The sequence below is a fragment of the Canis lupus genome, chromosome 11 (assembly GCF_003254725.2).
Source record: "Canis lupus dingo isolate Sandy chromosome 11, ASM325472v2, whole genome shotgun sequence".
Taxonomy (NCBI): Eukaryota; Metazoa; Chordata; class Mammalia; order Carnivora; family Canidae; genus Canis; species Canis lupus.
In genome coordinates this window covers 44599511-44618934 of record NC_064253.1, presented here as the reverse complement: position 1 = coordinate 44618934, position 19424 = coordinate 44599511, and the positions used below count along the sequence as shown (strand labels likewise).

Sequence of the window (19424 nt, the reverse complement as noted above, 5' to 3'; positions counted from 1 at the left end):
TGAATAGACGTTCCATAATAAACCTGACAGTTTATCCATACTACACTAAATGGAAGTTTTCTTAGACCTGCCTTCTCAGGGTATGGCATTACCTGCTCCCTTTGAATGTGTAGCCAAGGAAGATCCTTGTCTCACTGACATATTGGCCCTCTGATTAACACATGAAATAAATCTATTCACCTGGTGCATATAAAAGTAAATTTCATGAAAATAACTTTTGTTCTTAAATTTCTGCTTATGTCAGGAGAACCAATTATGTCCAGCCTCAATTACCAACTACAGATATTAAGAAACTGCTCACTGCTCACATTTCAGGACAAACTATCATATTTTAAGAACTCTTCCCTTAACTAAATGAACCAAATAGACATAAAAGTCTATGACAGTCCTAAATTTATAATCTGTGAGCTATCTTTCTGGATGAAATATCTATAAAACAGGTTCATATATTTTTAAATCTGACCTAAGTATTATATAACTGTAGATAAAGGATGAGATAAAAATTAGGACCTTAATCTGGAATGTGTTCAACAGACTAAGTTCATTATTTACTTTATAGGTACCTAGGGGAGCTATTTTATGCATGATAAATGATAAACACTTGCTGAGTGGTTTAAACAGAACAAACACAACAGTAAAAAGTTTTCAGGTGAAAGCTTGGTCACCATGTATATAGAATTTTCTTTGTAAATAGAAGAGTTTTCCAGTATTTATAATTTTTAAGGTAGCACTTTATAACATCAAATGATAAAGAAGAGGTTCCTTTGTTTTTAATCAACAGAAAAAATTGTATTACCTTTCAAATGTTTTATCATTACATATTAACAATTCAATTCTTCAATTGTTTTCTCTATATGCATAAGTAAAAGGACAGTATATTTGGTGTTACAGAATGTCAGTAATTTGGGTTATTACCCTTGCTCTCAGAGATTAATACTGATAAAATTCTGAGACAAAATATGTACAGGGTGAGTGTATACAAAATAGTATATCTGGTGTTACAGAATGTCAGTAATTTGGGTTATTACCCTTGCTCTCAGAGATTAATACTGATAAAATTCTGGGACAAAATATGTACAGGGTGGGTGTATACAAAATAGCTTATGTTTGCACTGCCTAGACAATATTTAATTAAGGCCAAAAATCAATGAATAATCATGTTAACTACTGTTATTATCTGAATATTTACGTCCCTCCAAAATTTGTATTGAAATCCTAGCCCCCAAAGGTAAATGGTATTAGTAGGTGGTCTCTGGGAAGTGATTAGGTAAGGAGAATGGAGGCCTCATGAATAGAATTAGTGCCTTTATAAAAGAGATCCCACAGACCTCCTTCTACCATGGGAGTATACAGAAAGGAGATACCTAATATGAACGAAAGAGGGACCTCACCAGAATGGGACCATGTTGGTGCCTTGAGCCCAGCCTCCAGAACTGTTAGCAATAAATTCCTGTTGTTTATAAGTTACCCAGTATGTGGTATTTTGTTATAGCAGCCCAAATGGACTAAGATAACTATATCACATCAACCTATTACCTTTGTAGGCCTTTGTCACTGCCACATTGACACTTATTACCAGAGTCAAAATTATTTGCTATCTGGTCTTTATATAAAAAGATACCTTTATGTGTATATATATGCATTAATATAACTACTAATTATAAATTAATAATTGAATACTGTAATAATGTACATAGCTCACTAATAATGTGCCTTTTATTAGACTGGGACTTGAATTCCAGAATTCAAACTAGTTAAAAGCTCTGGTTAAAATTATAAATGGTCGAGATGAACATATTCTTATTCATCTTAAAATTTAATATTACTTGAAATAGAAATTTTATTTATCTAATCTATGTAATAATTTTATTTATCCAGGATTTGGGTACTTAATGGCAAATGATAGTAATTTTATTTATATAAGACTTGGGTACTTAATGGTAAAATAAAAATAATAGATGTGTAACCAATAACATTTGTATTCCATATATTCAACTTTTTAAAATAAAATGCAAGAGAAGGGGTGCCTGAGTGGCTCAGTTGGTTGAGCATTCATTCAGCTCTTGATCTTAGCTCAAGGCTTGATCTCATGGTCATGAGTTTGGGCCTGCATTTGCCTCCATGCTGTGTGCAGAGTCTACTTAAAAAGAAAAAAATGCAAGGAAAAAAAAGAGAAGATTTATAAAGAAATAAATGACTTCAAAATTAAACTAAGAAATGTTTGATTTCTAAATGGATTGTACTTACGCTTGTCTTTCAGTAAATATGATATCCATACTTTGTGTTTCTCGATCATTTTGAGCTTTAAGCTGAATAAAGAGTTAATACAGAAGTTAGTGATAAAAAATTACCATTTAACTTTAAAAGTTATTCTGATCATGTACTAATTGAAAGATTATTGTAATAATCCTAATGCCACATGCAAATTTTTTTTAAAAATACAGTATCTATTTCATTTGACAAACTACTACCCTGAAACAGGAAGCCTTTCATAGGTAATATAATCTCACATCAAAGATATTCACTATTCTTCTATTCTTCAGTGATCAAATAATCCAATATAAATTTAATTTATATAAACAGAATTTCTAAAATTTATTGGGTGTCCAAGAGTTCATTAGTAATACGTTGGTTTTAGACCCAACACAAAGTTTTATCCTTTTTTTTTTTTTTTTTAATTTTTATTTATTTATGATAGTCACACAGAGAGAGAGAGAGAGGCAGAGACACAGGCAGAGGGAGAAGCAGGCTCCATGCACCGGGAGCCTGATGTGGGATTCGATCCCGGGTCTCCAGGATCGCGCCCTGGGCCAAAGGCAGGCGCCAAACCGCTGCGCCACCCAGGGATCCCCAAAGTTTTATCCTTAAACAGAATTTTATCTGAGTACTCCTACTTGACTCTACTGTTCATACTCAGCCTAGAATTTGGTTCTTCCCCAAATAATTGACAGAACACATAAAGAAGTTTCCACATTTCACATGCAGCATTAAGACTTTTTTTGGAGGGGGGGTCCCTGGGTGGCGCAGCGGTTTAGCGCCTGCATTTGGCCCAGGGCGCGATCCTGGAGACCCGGGATCGAATCCCACATCAGGCTCCTGGTGCATGGAGCCTGCTTCTCCCTCTGCCTGTGTCTCTGCCTCTCTCTCTCTCTCTCTGTGTGTGACTATCATAAATAAATAAAAATTAAAAAAAAAAAAAAGACTTTTTTTTTTTTCTTAAAGATTTTATTTATTTATCCATGAGAGACACAGAGAGAGGGAGGCAGAGACACAGGCAGAGGGAGAAGCAGGCTCCATGCAGGGAGCCCGATGTGGGACTCAATACCCAGACTCCAGGATCACACCCCAGGCAAAAGGCAGGCACCAAACCGTGGAGCCACCCAGGGATCCCCAAAACTGTTTTTTTAAAATTGGGAATTCTCATGTGTTCTAAAGTTAAGACTAATTTTACCAAATTATGTTTTTAGAACCCCAATTTAGAAAAAAGTCATTGTAGAGATTCTAGTCTAATTATGTAAGTTAGAAGCTATATAAGTTATATAAAAGTTGTATAAATAAGTTATAGAAACTATAAACTCTATGTATGTTATTTTCTTCCAAATGTTTATAATCAAAAGAAGTTAGCTCCTAACATTTTGTCATCTACCAAAGACTCAAAGAACATTAAACACCCATTCTCATTTATCAGTCAAGAAGTAGGGTTATATATGGCATCATAAGGTAACCATTCATTTTTCTCTCTCACTTATAAAATGTTATAAAGGTTACCTTATATTTACAGTGAGTACTTAGCTGCTTTTGTGCAAATGTTAAACCAAAAGTATTCCATAAGTTGGAATACTTAATCTGTATACAAGGAATATAGATGAGACTCCCTAACACTGTGGTGTGAGACCAGTTCAACCTAGCCTTGTAGAAAGACACTAAAGCATCCATTAGGGAGATCTGACAAACAGGAAGAAATTTAAAAAGAGCAACCTAAGGGGCATCTGGCTGGCTAAGTAGTAGAGCATGCAACTCTTGACCAGGATATGAGTTCGAGCCCCACACTGGATATAAAGATCACTTAAAAACAAAATCTTTAATGAAAAAAAAGCAACTGAAGGAACTCAATTATAATAGTGGCATTTAAGATCAGAGTAATACCTATCTGTAAGGTGTGCAAAGTTTTATCAAACTATTTCTAGATATAACTTTGTAGTGGAGGACATGATCTACTTGGTCTATTGCTTATACTTATAAATTTTCTTACCATGTTGTAATCATTCATCACTTCTTCCATTTCAGTATTGGTATTAAGTTTATCTACCAACTAAAAACAAAGATACAAAAAAAAAAAACCACTCTGTTAGTCTTTATAAATTTTCCCTATAATTCATAAGCTGGTATCTAATCTTACAAACAATGAGTAGTCATTTCAGTATTAATACAAGTATTTTGTCTTCTAAGATAAAAACAAATATTGAGCTAAGTATATATTATGCATTTGGCCAATCAATAAATCACATTTTTAGGGTGGCAAAGTGAGCAGTAATAAACTATTCTTCCCTCAGACTGTACATTGAAGAGCTTTGCCTGCTTTGAAAAGATGTCTGGACTTAAAAGAAGTGTCTAAAGAATACAAAAGGGATCCCTGGGTGGTACAGTGGTTTGGCGCCTGCCTTTGGCCCAGGGCGCGATCCTGGAGACCCGGGATCGAATCCCACATCGGGCTCCCGGTGCATGGAGCCTGCTTCTCCCTCTGCCTCTCTCTCTCTCTCTCTCTCTGTGACTATCATAAATAAATAAAAATTAAAAAAAAAATAAAGAATACAAAAGTTTGGGGAACATGTGTCTGTCTTTTCCTCAGCAGAGAGGGTATTAACAGATTTATAAACAGAATTATATTATAATTATATAATATTATGATTATAAATATATTCATAATTATAATAATATAATTGTAATATAATATAAAAGTTTGGGGAACATGTATCTGTCTTTTCCTCAGCAGAGAGTGTATTAACAGAATTATAAACAGAACTATAATTATATAATATATAATAATATATTAACATAATTGTAATATAATAACACAATATAATTATAATATAATTATATTTTTAACAGAATTATATTATACCAGTAAAAATGCAAAATTATTTTCTTGGTCTTCCAAAAAAAAACCAAAATACAAAAAAAAACAACAGGGTAAGGCACCATCAGCTTACTTATACCAGTAAGCTTCTTTCAAAAAATTAGGCAATGATAGAAATAGCTAACATATTTACCTGTGACAAACATTATTCTGGCCTGTTGAATATATTCACTTAATTTTAACAATTACTCTACAAAGTAGATACTATCCACATTTTGCAAATAAAGAAATTTAGCAAGCTGAAGAGCCAGAATTTAAACAGGAAGGCTACTAAAAGCAAACTATTTGGATATAACTGTGCCTAAAAAACTAAGCTTTATTAATGTACTATGTATTAGTATATATCCTATTTCACTTGATAAGAATAGTAAGTGCTACTAAAACCTAACATTCTCAAATGTTTTTCTATGTGTTAGATATGGGCTAAATGTTCTCCTTATATTAGTTCATCATCCTACAAACAACATATTTTACACATTATTAATATTATCATACTAAGTAATTTACCTAATGCATTCTACTACAACTAAAAAATGGCTTTTATCTAATATCATTTCATATAATACAAAAAACTTTCTCATATTTAAGACAAAACATTTACTAAAAACATTGCACTGAATACTAGGCTCTACAAATTGTTCATTATGGATTATATAGTCCAACGTATTTGAGAATTACAATATTCCATAATCAGCAAAATTTGTTACAATGTAACAATATCAAGTAGATACAGCATAATTTACCTAGCCATTTTGGTAGAATGTTTTGTATTTTATGTAACACTATAAAGTGCACTAACATTCTTATCATAGAAGTCCCAGAAGAAGAGAGGGAGAAAGGGCTGAAAACTTCCCTAATCTGGAAGGAAACAAATATTCATAAAAAAGGTGTAGAGAACATCCATAAAAAAATCAACAAAAGCAGGTCAACACCAAGATTATCATAGTAAAATCTGCAAAATACAGAGATAAGGGGAAAAAAATCCTACAAGCAACAAGGAAAAAGAAATCCCTAACTTAAAGGGGAAGACAAATAAGGTTAAAGCAGATCTACCCACAGAAACTTGGCAAGCCAGAAAAAAAGTGGCATGATAAATTTAAGTGCTGAATGGGAACAACATGCAGCCAAGAATACTTTATCCAGCAAGACTGTCATTCAGAGTTGAAGATACAGTGTCCCAGATAAACATAAAACAAGATTGTGACCACTACACCACCCCTGTAAGAAATATTAAAGGAGACTCTTTGAGTGGGGAAAAAAGACCAAAGGCAACAAAGACTAGAAAGGAATACAGAAGATCTTCAGAAATAACAATTTAACAGGTAATAAAATGGCACCAAGTGTCATATAACCATTCTGAATAAAAGTGGAGTAGGGATCCCTGGGTGGCGGTTTGGCGCCTGCCTTTGGCCCAGGGCGCGATCCTGGAGACCCGGGATCGAATCCCACGTCGGGCTCCTGGTGCATGGAGCCTGCTTCTCCCTCTGCCTGTGTCTCTGCCTCTCTCTCTCTCTCTCTCTCTGTGTGACTATCATAAATAAAAAAAAAAAAAAAAAAAAAAAAGTGGAGTAAATGATCAATCAAAAGACAAAGGGCATCAGAATGGGAAAAAAAAAACAAAACAAGACTCACCTATATTCTGCCTATAAGAGACTCATTTTAGACTTAAAGACCCCTGCAAATTGAAAGTGGAGGGATGGAGAACAATTTACCATGCAAGCAGATATCAAAAAAGAGCTAGAGTAGCCATACCTAAACAACTAGATTTTAAACAAAAGACTATAACAAGAGATGACAGAGGGTAGTATATCATAATTGAGCAGTTTACCCAATAAGAAGATCTAACAATTGTAAATATTTATGCTCCCGACTTGGAAGCTCCCAAATGGATAGAACAATAACAAACATAAAAAAATTGATAATAACACAATAATAGTAGGGGACTTTAACACCCCACTTGCAGCAATGTACAGATAATCCAAGCAGAAAAGCAATAAGGAAACAACGGCTTTAATGACACGGTGGCCCAGGGATCCCTGGGTGGCGCAGCGGTTTAGCGCCTGCCTTTGGCCCAGGGCGCGATCCTGGAGACCCGGGATCGAATCCCACATCAGGCTCCCGGTGCATGGAGCCTGCTTCTCCCTCTGCCTGTGTCTCTGCCTCTCTCTCTCTCTCTCTCTTTGACTATCATAAAAAAATAAAAATTAAAAAAAAAAAATTGACACAGTGGCCCAGATGGACTTAACAAATATATTCAGAACATTCTATCCAAATGCATCAGAATTCACGTTCTTTTTTCAAGTGCATGTGAGACACTCTCCAGAACAGATCACATATTGGGTCACAAATCAGGCCTCAACAACTACAAAAAGACTGAGATAATACCATGCATATTATCTGGCCACAGTGCTATAAAACTGGAAGTCAACCACAAGACCATTAAGAAAAACTTTGGAGGGGGGCTGGAGTGGCTCAGTAGTTGGGCATCTGCCTTTGGCTCAGGGCATGATCCAAAGGTCCTGGGATCGAGTCCTGCATCGGGCTCCCCTCAAGGAGCCTGCTTCTCCCTCTGCCTATGTCTCTGTCTCTCTCTGTCTCTCATGAATAAATAAAATCTTTGAAAAAAGAAAAAATTTGGAAAGACCCCAAATAAATGGAAGTTAAAGAACATCCTACTAAAGAATGAATGGGTTAACCAGGAAATGAAAGAAAAAACTTTAAAAATACATAGAAACAAATGACAATGAAAATTTGATCGTCTAAGACCTTACAGATGCAGCAAAAGTAGTCATAAGAAGGAAGTATATAGCAAGATAGGCCTACCTCAAAAAGCAAAAAAAATCTCAAATACACAATCTAATACACATGTAAATACACACATAAGGAGTTAGAAAAATAAGGCAAATGTGAAGCCTAAAGCCAGCAGAGAAAGGGAAATAATAAAGATCAGAGTAGAAATAAATGATACAGGAAACAATATAGGTTGGTGAGGATGCGGAGAAAGGAGAATGCACTGCTGGTGGGAATGCAAATAGGTACAGCCACTCTGGAAAACAGTATAGAGGTTCTTCAAAAAGTTAAAATAGAAACTACCATATGACCCAGCAACTGCACTACTAGGTATTTACCCAAAGGATACAAAAGCACTGATTCAAAGGGCACATGCACCCAGGTGTTTATAGCAGCTTTAGCAACAGCACCAAAACTATGGAAAGAGCACTAATGCCCACTGACTAATGAATGGATAAAAAAGATGTGACACAGACACACATAAAATGAAATATTACTCAGCCATAAAAAAATAATGAAATCTTACCATTTGCAATGACATGTATGGAGCTAGAGTGTATTACCGCTATGCAAAATAAGTCGGTCAAGAAAGATAAATACTGTATGATTTTACTCATATATAGAACTTATGAAACAAAACAGATGAACATAGGGGAAAGAAAAGAAAAGAGAGAGAGGGAAGCAAACCATAAAGGAGACCCTTAACTATAGAGAACAAACTGAGGGTTGCTGGAGGGGAGGGGGGTGGAGGGCAGGTTAAATAGGTGATGATTATTAAGGAGAGGACTTGTTGTGATGACCACTGGGTGTTATATATAAGTGATGAATCACTAAATTCTACTCTTGAAACTGATACATTACACTGTATGTTAACTAACTAGAACGTAAATAAAAATTGAAACATTAGAAAAAAAAGACGACCATGACTGGCAGAATACATATTGATCTGTTAAACCAAATTATCTCTGGGGAGGGCAATGAGGGAAAAAGCAAAATGATATTTTAATCTCTAACTTTTCCTGTTTTCAATCTTTTACAGTAAGCATGTATTTGTGTATTATTTGGTATTTAAAATAACACATTTTTAAAGCAGCAAAAACCAAAAAAAATGTTCAAAAAAATCTTAGAACAAATACCATGTTGTAGTCTGCTAGTTGTCCTTGAAACTCTTTGATTTCAACAGCTAAAGTCTCAGCTCTGTAAGCATAAAATACATTTATAAACACATAAATAAGCAGAAGTGAATTATAAACATTATGTAACTATGAATTCAGTATTAAATTTCTGAAATATATTACATTAAATGTTGCTTGTAATAGGAAAGATCTTGTATAATTTTATCTCCAAAATCACTTACCTCTTTTCATATGACAAATATACTGAATTCTCTTGATTGTACATTTCTATTTCTTTCTGAAGTTTATTAATTTCCATTGTAAGTTCACTTATTTTACTTCTAAATGAGAAGAAATTAGAAAGTCAGTAATACTTCTAATCCAGAAAAGAGCCTTTCTAGACACACAAAACAAACTTCTCATACATGTGTAACATTATAAATGGTTTTATGAAATTTCACTAAAGGAAAAACAATTTATGTGGCTTATTTGACTAAGAATGAGGAATATCCCAACTTTGATAAGAAACTAAAAGAGATTCTCTAATCATTAAGATGAAATATGACCAGAATATAAGGCTGGTCAAACTAACAATCTTTAGACAGAAGCAGATGCCTTAATTGTCACCCTTAAACCACAGGCCATCCTCTAGGACAGGGCTTCTCAAAAGCAGCACTATTGACATTTTAGGTCATTAAAGAATACTCTGAAGTATTCTGAAGAATACTCGGAAGAATACTTCTTTACTTCAGGGGAAGGGTCTATCCTGTGCACTCTACGAAGTTTAACTATATCTGTAAAAGTTGTCAGTAGCACAACCCGTCAATCCCAAGTGTGACAACCAAATTATTTGTCTAAAAATTGCCAAATATTCTCTAGAGAGCAAAATCAGTGCCAGTTGAGAACCACTGCTATAGAGTCAAACAATTACATAAATAGCTGGAACTATTTTTTTATGCAGAAACACAAATCATAGAAAAGCAAGGAAATGAAATGATGAAAAATAGTGCTATTCCTTTTCCTTCTTTTGATTTAAAAGTGGCTGGATATCAAGAGATGCTATACAACTAACATCCTATCTTTTTTGCTGATATTAGTTTAGCTTAATGCTAAACTTAATGGACTGATGGGAAAAATGTACACTTCTCTTTACTGCCTTCTAGAAGTTTGAGAATCATAAAGGATCCTGATATCAGAGAAATGAAAGGATCCAGAACTGGGAAAGAAAACAGTACTTTTAGGACATGATAGAAGAATGGATTACATGAAATGGAAGTAAGAGAGAAAGAAGATACTGATAATGAGCCAAGAAGAAAACAAAGTAAAATGGGAAAATGGAGATAGGACAGTAGGACACCTGAGCAAGAAAAAGGTAGGTTGAGAATAAGAAAAAAGTTCTCAATTTAGAGCTTCATACTTTGAGACACATAATAAACCTTATTAATTAAAATACCCCACATTCGTAGCAGTTGACCAAACATACATTTATGTAAAACCTTGCACTGATTAACATGTCATAAATAACTTTTCCCTTTCTTATTAGATGCAACTAGTGACATGTCAGTGGTATAAATAATATACTTCACAGTAATTTGTGAAAGAAGCATAAAAGATTATTCTTATCATTTTATGAAAAACAGTGAACTTGACATATAGAGTTCATATACATGCAAATATACACAATTTAAAATCTCAGCCTAATTGTATTATCACATATATTTTGTAACATAGCCAAATTAACAAATTATATTAGAACACAAAATAACTCTTAGAAATCGAAAGATAATTATCTTAATAAAAGTACCAGAGTTAAAACTTCACGACCATTCATAGGAAAAAACATACCGAAGAAGCCCAAGATAATAAGATTTGTCTAAAATTTGCCTCTGAGGACCTAAAAAAAAAAAAAAAAGTTTTTAATTATTACTGTACAGTTTGGAAATGCTGCCAAAACACCAAAGCCAAAGCACAATAAAGTTACACTCCATAATTCTGACAGTCCTTATTTATGCTCCAATAAATCTGATAATCAAGACAAATCATTAAAATGGAAAAGAACACTGGGACACCAGGCTGGCTTAATCAGTAGAGCATGGGACTCTTCATCTCCGGGTGAAATGAAAAGAGAATTAATATCCTGGCATTATGACATAATGGAAACTTGAATTAAGACCATGAAAATGGGACTAGAGGTAGGGCTGTTAAGACAGTAGACTCTACGGGTCAGGTTGACTGAATGCACACTAAGAAAGTCTAGAACAGGGTTATCCAAGAAAACCTTCTGCAACAATCGAAATATTCTATATCAGAACTGTCCAGTGAAGTAGCTACCTGGGATTATTGAGCACTTGAAATATGGCTGATGCTACTTGAGAGCTAAATATTTATTTTACTTAATTTTATTCAATTTAATTTTAAATAGCTACATGTAGCTATTGATTATCATAAAGTACAGTACAGATTTTGGACTGTGAATTTCTCAGTGCAAGAGATTATGATTTTTCAGAATTTGTCTCAGAGACTTTTTTAGAAACATGATCTTATTTCAGTAGGAATACGAAAGTATTCCTAAGGAAAAAAAAAAAGTATTCCTAGGTTAAATGTCCCAAACCTTGAGAAATGAAGTGCTCTGCAAGGTGGGAGAGGTAAGGGTAGAGAGTACTGACTGTGAGCTCTATGCTCAGAAGAGGGAGAGAATGTGTTAGAAAGGGAAATGGGGCTCTGGAGCAGGTAACAAGTCACAGCAGATAGTAGTACATATAATAATCAGAACTCTTTCATGTAAGACTCTGAAATATACTGGTAGAAATTATCTTAACTGATATTGGTTCTGTTCTAAGGAGAAATCAATACAGTAATAAATATTTGATAAATTATTTATAGGATTATTTAATAAAATAAAATGTGCAAATATTTCTCTGAATATATTTTCAAAGACTAATTATATAATTTTGACACTTTTTCACAGTACTCATTATTATTAAGCAAGCATTTCTAAATAACCGTTTATTAGTATTTAGTGAGCTAAGTGGTATTACAATAAAGAAAGAAAATTTGTCTTCTCAAAGGCATGGCATGGTATATTATACAATATAGCATCTTATAATTAATTTTTCTCAATAGAATATCTTCATCCCTGATAAGTCATTTGTCACAAATACAGAAAATAAAACTCATTATAAAGCAGTTCATCATGCTTTGATTTGTACATATTACAGACCAATTTTTTGAATCCTAACATACCATTATGTCTCTTTAAACACAGAGGCGTAAGGAAAGATGCAGCAAAAATCTATACATTAGTCTCATTTCCTTACTTAAAGAGTTACATATTACAATGGTGCATTAGAAAAAGTAACACTCAACTAATTTCTCATAAAAATATAAGTATCTTAATAGTGTCACTTTTATATTAAAAAGCATTTCAGAATATTTCTACATAGTACTAGAAATCTAATTTTCATTCCTAAGCTTTTCTTCAAATTATTTCAAATTTCTTCAAGTTATAACAAGTTTCATGTTCAGAAAAATAAAGATTAAAATACCTCACATATGTATTTATTCTCTATTCCACAATGTATTTTCACATTCATTCTTTTAATTATTTAACCCTAACCATAATTTTGTGAATCAACGAATAAAAATGGAGTAAAATAGCCTTCTTATAATTCTCATTTAGTAATAAGGTACTGTAATATATTTTTTTAAGATTTTATTTATTTATTTCTGAGAATACACAGAGAGGAGAGAGAGAAGCAGAGACACGGGCAGAGGGAGAAGCAGGCGCCACGCAAGGAGCCTGACGTGGGACTCGATCCCAGGCCTCCAGGATCAGGCCCTGGGCCGAAGGCGGCGCTAAACCACTTGAGCCACCCGGGCTGACTGTAATATTTTTTTTAAATATTTTATTTATTTATTCATGAGAGACACAGAGAGAGGCAGAGACGCAGGCAGAGGGAGAGGCAGGTTCCTCACAGGGAGCTCGATGTGGGACTTGATCCCGGGACTCTAGGATCACGACCTGAGCCCAAGGCAGACGCTCAACCGCTGAGCCACCCAGGCATCCCTACTTTTTTTTTTTTTAGGTTTATTTGAGAGAAAAAAGATTTGAGAGAAAGAAAGAGAGAGCATGATCAGGGAGAGGGGCAGAGGAAGAGAGAGAAGCAGACTCCCCACTGAGCAGGGGGGCGTTATCCTTGCTTGATCATGACCTGAGGCAATGGCAGATGCTCAACTAACTGAGCCACCCAGGTGCCCCTGTTTAATACTTTATACAAAATATACCCATTTTCTTAAAATAGATACCTTTCATTCCAGTTTTCATTCCACTCAAACCTTGCTGTGTTACAGGACGATCAGCAACTTTGATTTGAGAAGACAGAACACCTCCTGTCCCTATGGGACCACCACGAGAGCCTGGTCTTGCTGTTCCAGGTGGCAACTAAATGAAAAATATGATTTCAGTTTTAGTAAACTAGAAAAATACTGTACCTTCTACTACTGTTAAGACTGCAAAGAGAATATTTTACGAATTAAAATTCTATTTAATTTGTAAAATATTCTTTATACTTTTGAATTTCTGAAATATTAAATATTAATAAAATTCTTTAACATTTAAAATTCCATGAACATTAAATAGTACACTTCCTTAAAATTTAAAATTCTAAAATAAAATTTATTTTTTTGTCAACTATATTTTAAGAAAAATTAGATTACATAAATATATAAATAAAATTCTATGTGTAGACACTATTTATAACACCCCTAAACTGGAAAGGAACTAACTGTACACATATTTGTCCTTATTTTAACCATAAGAAATGGTTGAATAAGTTGTAGTATATTAAAAAAGTTGATACAACAGTATTTATTTATCTATTTTAGATTTTATTTTATTATTATTTTTTTATTTATTCATAGAGACAGAGAGAGAGAGAGAGAGAGGCAGAGACACAGGCAGAGGGAGAAGCAGGCATCGTACAGAGAGCCTGACGTGGGACTCCATCCAGGATCTCCAGGATCACGCCCTGGGCTGCAGGCGGCACTAAACCGCTAAGCCACCGGGGCTGCCCTATTTATTTATTTTTTTAACAGTATTTATAATTCCATTTTGTAAAACAGAAAGTCTGGAGAATTTTATAAAAAACGGTAACAATGGTTATCCTAATAATGCTGTAGTTCATTTTTATGTTATCTTTTCACAGCTTGATGTTTTCAGCATTATTACAGTAAATATATATTACCTTCAAAATTAGAAAAAAAAAATGGGGCAGCCCTGGTGGCGCAGCGGTTTAATGCTGCCTGCAGCCGGGGGTGTGATCCTGGAGACCCAGGATCAAGTCCCACATGGGGCTCCCTGCATGGAGCCTGCTTCTCCCTCTGCCTGCGTCTCTGCCTCTCTCTCTCTCTCTCTCTCTCTTTCATGAATAAATTAAAAAAATAAAATCTTTTAAAAAATTAGAAAAAAATATGAAAAATTTTCTGTTTCCTTTTTTCTTTTTTAAAGATTTTATTTATTTATTCATGAGAGACACAGGGAGAAGGGAGTTCCGGGATCACGCCCTGAGCCCAAGGCAGACGCCCAATGGCTGTCCCTGAAATTTTCATTTTTAAATTGAAATTATATATAATTCTATCACAAGATAGTCAAATAAGTGTTAAATGGCTTACATCATTCAGCAAGCATACAGATCATTACTCTACATGATTTTCTATTTCAGTTCTGCAAAATCCAATAGAATACTATACCCTCTGAGGAAAGAATAAAAGACTCCCTTCTTGGGGTGCCTAGGTGGCTCAGTTGGTTAAGCGTATGCCTTTAGGCCCTGGAATTGAGCCCCATGTGGTGGGGCTCCCTGCTCAGCAGGAAGCCTGCTTCTCCCTCTCCCTCTGTCCTCTACCCCCTGACCCCTGCTTGTGCTCTCTCTCTCCAATAAATAAGTAAAATCTTTGGGAGAAAAAGATTCCCTCTTTGCCAGTTCATACAGCATGGAGAGGTTGGAAAGGTATGAGACAATCCAAAGCTGTTCCACGTTATCCTTCTGTTATCTTCCATTCTTTCTTTCCTTTTTTCCTCACACTCTGCCCAAGAGTAAAGCAGTGATCTCTGGAAGAGAATGCTAAATCTCTTCCTGGGTAAACTTTACCAAATGAAAATACAGAGAAATATAAATTAAAATCAAACACATCTAAAAGAATGAATAGACATGTATGTATTCACATAAAAATATGCTTACAATATAGTATTAAAAATAATAGATAAGGTAGACAACAATGTATACCATTGTTTTAGAAAATATTAAAATCATACAATCTTATATGCATGTGTCTTAGTGTTTGTAAATAAACAGAAAAAAGTTTGGAGGGATACATATCACACTGTTGACTATCATTATAGCTGAGGTAGGAAGGAACTCTGGCACTATTCCTTTGTATATTTAATGACAAGCACCAATAGTTTAAAAACTAGTAACATTAAATAGGTGAAGCAGGGGCAGCCTGGGTGGCTCAGCGGTTTAGTGCCGTCTTCAGCTCAGGGCCTGATCCTGGAGACCCAGGATTGAGTCCCATGTCGGGCTCCCTGCATGGAGCCTGCTTCTTCCTCTGCCTGTGTCTCTGCCTCTCTCTTTCTCTCTGTCCGCTTCTTCCTCTGCCTGTGTCTCTACCTCTCTCTTTCTCTCTCTCTGCTTCTTCCTCTGCCTGTGTCTCTGCCCACCCCCCCCCGTGTCTCTCATGAATAAATAAAATCTTTAAAAAAGAATAAATAAATACATAAATAATAAATAAGTGAAGCACCTGGCACTGAGTAGGTGGCCAGTAAGTGTCCAGATTCTTTTATAAATATTTCATTAGCAAGCATAAATTCTTACTAAAATAAAAATTCTTACTAGCTCAGTACCATGCATATGAAGACTTTAGAAAAATCATTTTAGTATAAGTTGATGTTGATAACGTTACGTAAAACTCTAGAAAAATCTGAAAACATTAAGAAAACCTGACTTTAACAAAATCATTCCCTCCAAAAATTACTGTTCTTCTTATGACTTAAACACAGGACCGAGGGGCACTTGGGTGGTTCAGTCAGTTAAGCAGCTGCCCTCAGCTCAGGTCACCATTCCAGAGTCCTAGGACTGAGCCCTGCAGCAGGCTCCCTGCTCAATGAGGAGTGTTTCTCCCTCTCCCTCTGCTCTTCCACCCACTTGTGTGCTCTCTCTCAAATAAACAAATCTTTAAAAAAATAAAAATAAAAAATTAAACACAGGACCTAACATTATCTCTAGTTTGCAGTTAACCTACTGTATAAGCTTGACATACAAAGAGTCAAAACCATCTGTTGCAAGCATCAGAATAATTAATATGAATATTTTGGTGTATTCATTTCTTTCTATGTATGTATAAATATGCTTTTATGTTCAACGGGCACCACACTGCTTTTTTCACTTAATACTATATTATAAAGATTTATAATTTCTTCAAATATTCTTTGAAAATAATTTTTAATGACTACTTCATAGCTTATTATAGGAAGAGATGCATCACATTTTAAGATTCACTTGTTGTAAGGTAATTTAAGTTGCTTTCAAATTTTCACTGTTATAATTCCAATGAAACTGTAATAATCATCTTTACAGGATATTATTTTGCTTAGAATGATCAGTTTATAAAGTTTATCCAATTTTTTCTAATGTGGTACATGTTTGATGACACTCTCCATTTCACATTAAGCTATTAAATTTTTCTAGTCTGTTTCTAGGCTGTTGTGGCAACCAAAATATCGTTTTACTTATTACTTATAATGTATTTATAGTGGAGTACTGTACTTTTCCTTATTTTTGCTTTATTGCTTTAGATGAATTTTAGAATAGTTTTAGAATGGTATCTCATATAATTTTGATTGAACATAGGGTTCATAGCCTTAGTATAGCAAGAGCTTTTATAAGTTTGCTTTTTCATTTTAAGATTCTGAACTCTATGACATCTATGTTACAAATAATTTTTACCCATTTATCATTTTTAACTTTTTTAATGGTGTTTTCAATTTTTAAGAATTCAAATATATAAATATAAAGATACTTTCCTTTTCAGTATTTGGAGTTTGTTTTACAAAGGCCTAGTCTACACCAAGTTTATATGAAATACTTGCCTATTTTTTCTTCCAATACATTTACAGCTTCATTTTTTAAATATAAAGTTTCGGTGGGTACACGGGGGGAAAAATAAATGAGTAAATAAATAAATAAATAGTTTCTAAAATATCTAGAATTGGGGCACCTGGGTGAGTCAGTCAGTTAGGCATCTGCCTTCAGCTCAGATCATGGTCCCAGGGTCCTGGGATCCAGCCCCGCATTGGGCTCCCTGCTCAGCAGGGGAGCCTGCTTCTCCCTCTCCCTCTGCCACTCCCCTTGCTTGTGTGCTCTGTCGAATAAATAAAATCTTAAAAAAATAATAAAAATAAGAATATGTAGAATTCTGCATGAGGGAGGGGTCAATTTTTAATAATCAATGGTTTACCCATTATTTGAACGCACTACTGAATGTTCTATGCTTTTCCCACTATTTTGAAATGTCACTTTAATCATTAAGTTCTTACATATGTCTGATTCTGTTTCTTGTCTATTCCATTTCATTTGATCCAGCCACCAATAAACTGTACCACTTAAATTACTGTACCTTTAAACTAAATTTGAATATCAGTATGAGCAGGCATTTTCTCTCAATAATGTCTTTCAGACATCCTTCCACATTTATACTTCTAGGTATTCCCTCCCACAATACAAAATCATATATAACACTATCCGGACAGAATAAAGCAAGAACAAATAAGAATTATAATAGGCAGGCTCTCCAACTTCTACCAGGGCATATGCATAAGAATTCAACAGAACTGTTTGAAACTTACTCCAGTTGCCACTCGAGTATTTCCTGACGGGGGTCGTATTCCAGAAGGAGGTCTTCCAGGTAACCCAATTCCACCTCGCGAAACAGGGCGAGCTGCTGAAGGCTTGTGATTACTGGCCATTGTTTGTACACTTTAACCACTATTTGGAAAACAAGAAACAGTTCAATTCTCCTTTGGTGCCTTCTATAGTAAGACACTGGGGATCTACATAGCTTTCCTTCAAACATTTAAACCACAATAACTTTTCTTGCAAATGGCCATTCCAAGTACCACTATGAGGCCAAACCTGCTTCATTTTGTTCAAATTTGACATTAATGTTACATCTACAATGGAGTCATTGAAGTCAATGAAGTCATTTATTATAGTATGCCTTCTTCCTTTCCCTGTTTGCTTACCAAAATGCAAGCCTCTCTAATTAATTATCTGTCTTGAGCTCTTCCTATACTCTAATAAAATTTCTTTTTTGACATATCCAGCACCTTTCTTCCGTTTAGACTTTTTCTCTGTGCTCTATGATTCACTTTCTTATATTCTCTGTTATCAAATGCTTCATTTTACTCTTAACCCCAGCTTCCCCGCAAAACACTTTTAGTAGTAAAAGCTGTTTTAGCTTCTTAATCCACAAATCAAAGCAAAGGGAGTACACAACACTCCCCTTGCTTCTCAGTGTCACTTTCAAAACACTCTTCTTCCAAATCTTAAAAAAACAAAAACAAGACTCTCTTCCTTTGACAACCAGGGAACGCAACCTTATTGCCTTGGATCTTGCCTGGTTGCTTTTATCTAAGGACCACCTAATCTCTAACCCCATCTTCACTAAAGTCTTTTAGTGACACCTAGTTCAGTGTCTATTCCAGTCCCACCAAAGCCCTGGATGACTTCCCTGTGGATTCAATACCTAACGTTCTAGGTCACGGTTCCCTGACCTAAATTTCAGTTACCATCTCAACTCCATTTCAGTCATCTATAGCTGTGGGTCGACCTAGAGCTTGTCATCATCTGGAATTGTTTCACCCCAGTATCAGTTGAAATACTTCATTCCCCTTAATCTCCACATGCCTGTCTCATCTTTATTCTAACTACATCTCCCTTTAAACCAGTTCCTTAATTCACTCATTTTCTTCCAGTTTATCAGCCCTCTCCTTTACTCATCAGAATACATCATTTAAAGTTTGGCTGATAATTCAGAACAGCATTTTTCAGATTATGGGTCACAACCTACCAGTGGGTTGTGAAAAAAATTTGGCAGATTCTAACCAATATACTTTAAATGTGATATAAAAATTATAAGAATTTACTGCACATAAGAAGGGTGTTGTTTCATTAAGTTTTGTTTCAGTTATGTTTACATAAACAACGGTTTGAAGTATCACCAGAATCACCAAAATGTGACTGACATGAAGCGGGTGAATGCTGCTGGGAAAATGGTGCTAGTCGACTTGCTTCATGCAGGTTTGCTACAAACCTTCAATTTGTAAAAAC

General features: G+C 34.8%; 1 protein-coding gene across 6 annotated transcripts in view; it reads right to left on the bottom strand.

The window, feature by feature from the left end:
• The window catches only part of IFT74 (intraflagellar transport 74), an 85232-nt gene that overhangs the window by 62642 nt on the left and 3166 nt on the right, over nt 1-19424 (bottom strand). For 5 of the 6 annotated variants that reach the window (XR_003130075.3, XR_007414047.1, XM_025433044.3 and 2 more), the window contains exons 2-8: nt 17942-18080; nt 13348-13483; nt 10888-10936; nt 9285-9383; nt 9064-9124; nt 4253-4312; nt 2248-2309 (exon numbers count right to left, since the gene is read on the bottom strand). Coding sequence is in view for 4 of the 6 variants with exons in the window: in XM_025433044.3 (XP_025288829.1) it covers nt 2248-2309; nt 4253-4312; nt 9064-9124; nt 9285-9383; nt 10888-10936; nt 13348-13483; nt 17942-18061 (587 nt within the window). In the remaining 2 variants the exon portion in view is untranslated. The remainder of the gene's footprint in view (nt 1-2247; nt 2310-4252; nt 4313-9063; nt 9125-9284; nt 9384-10887; nt 10937-13347; nt 13484-17941; nt 18081-19424) is intronic. The other variant, XM_049116198.1, reaches the window with a different exon arrangement.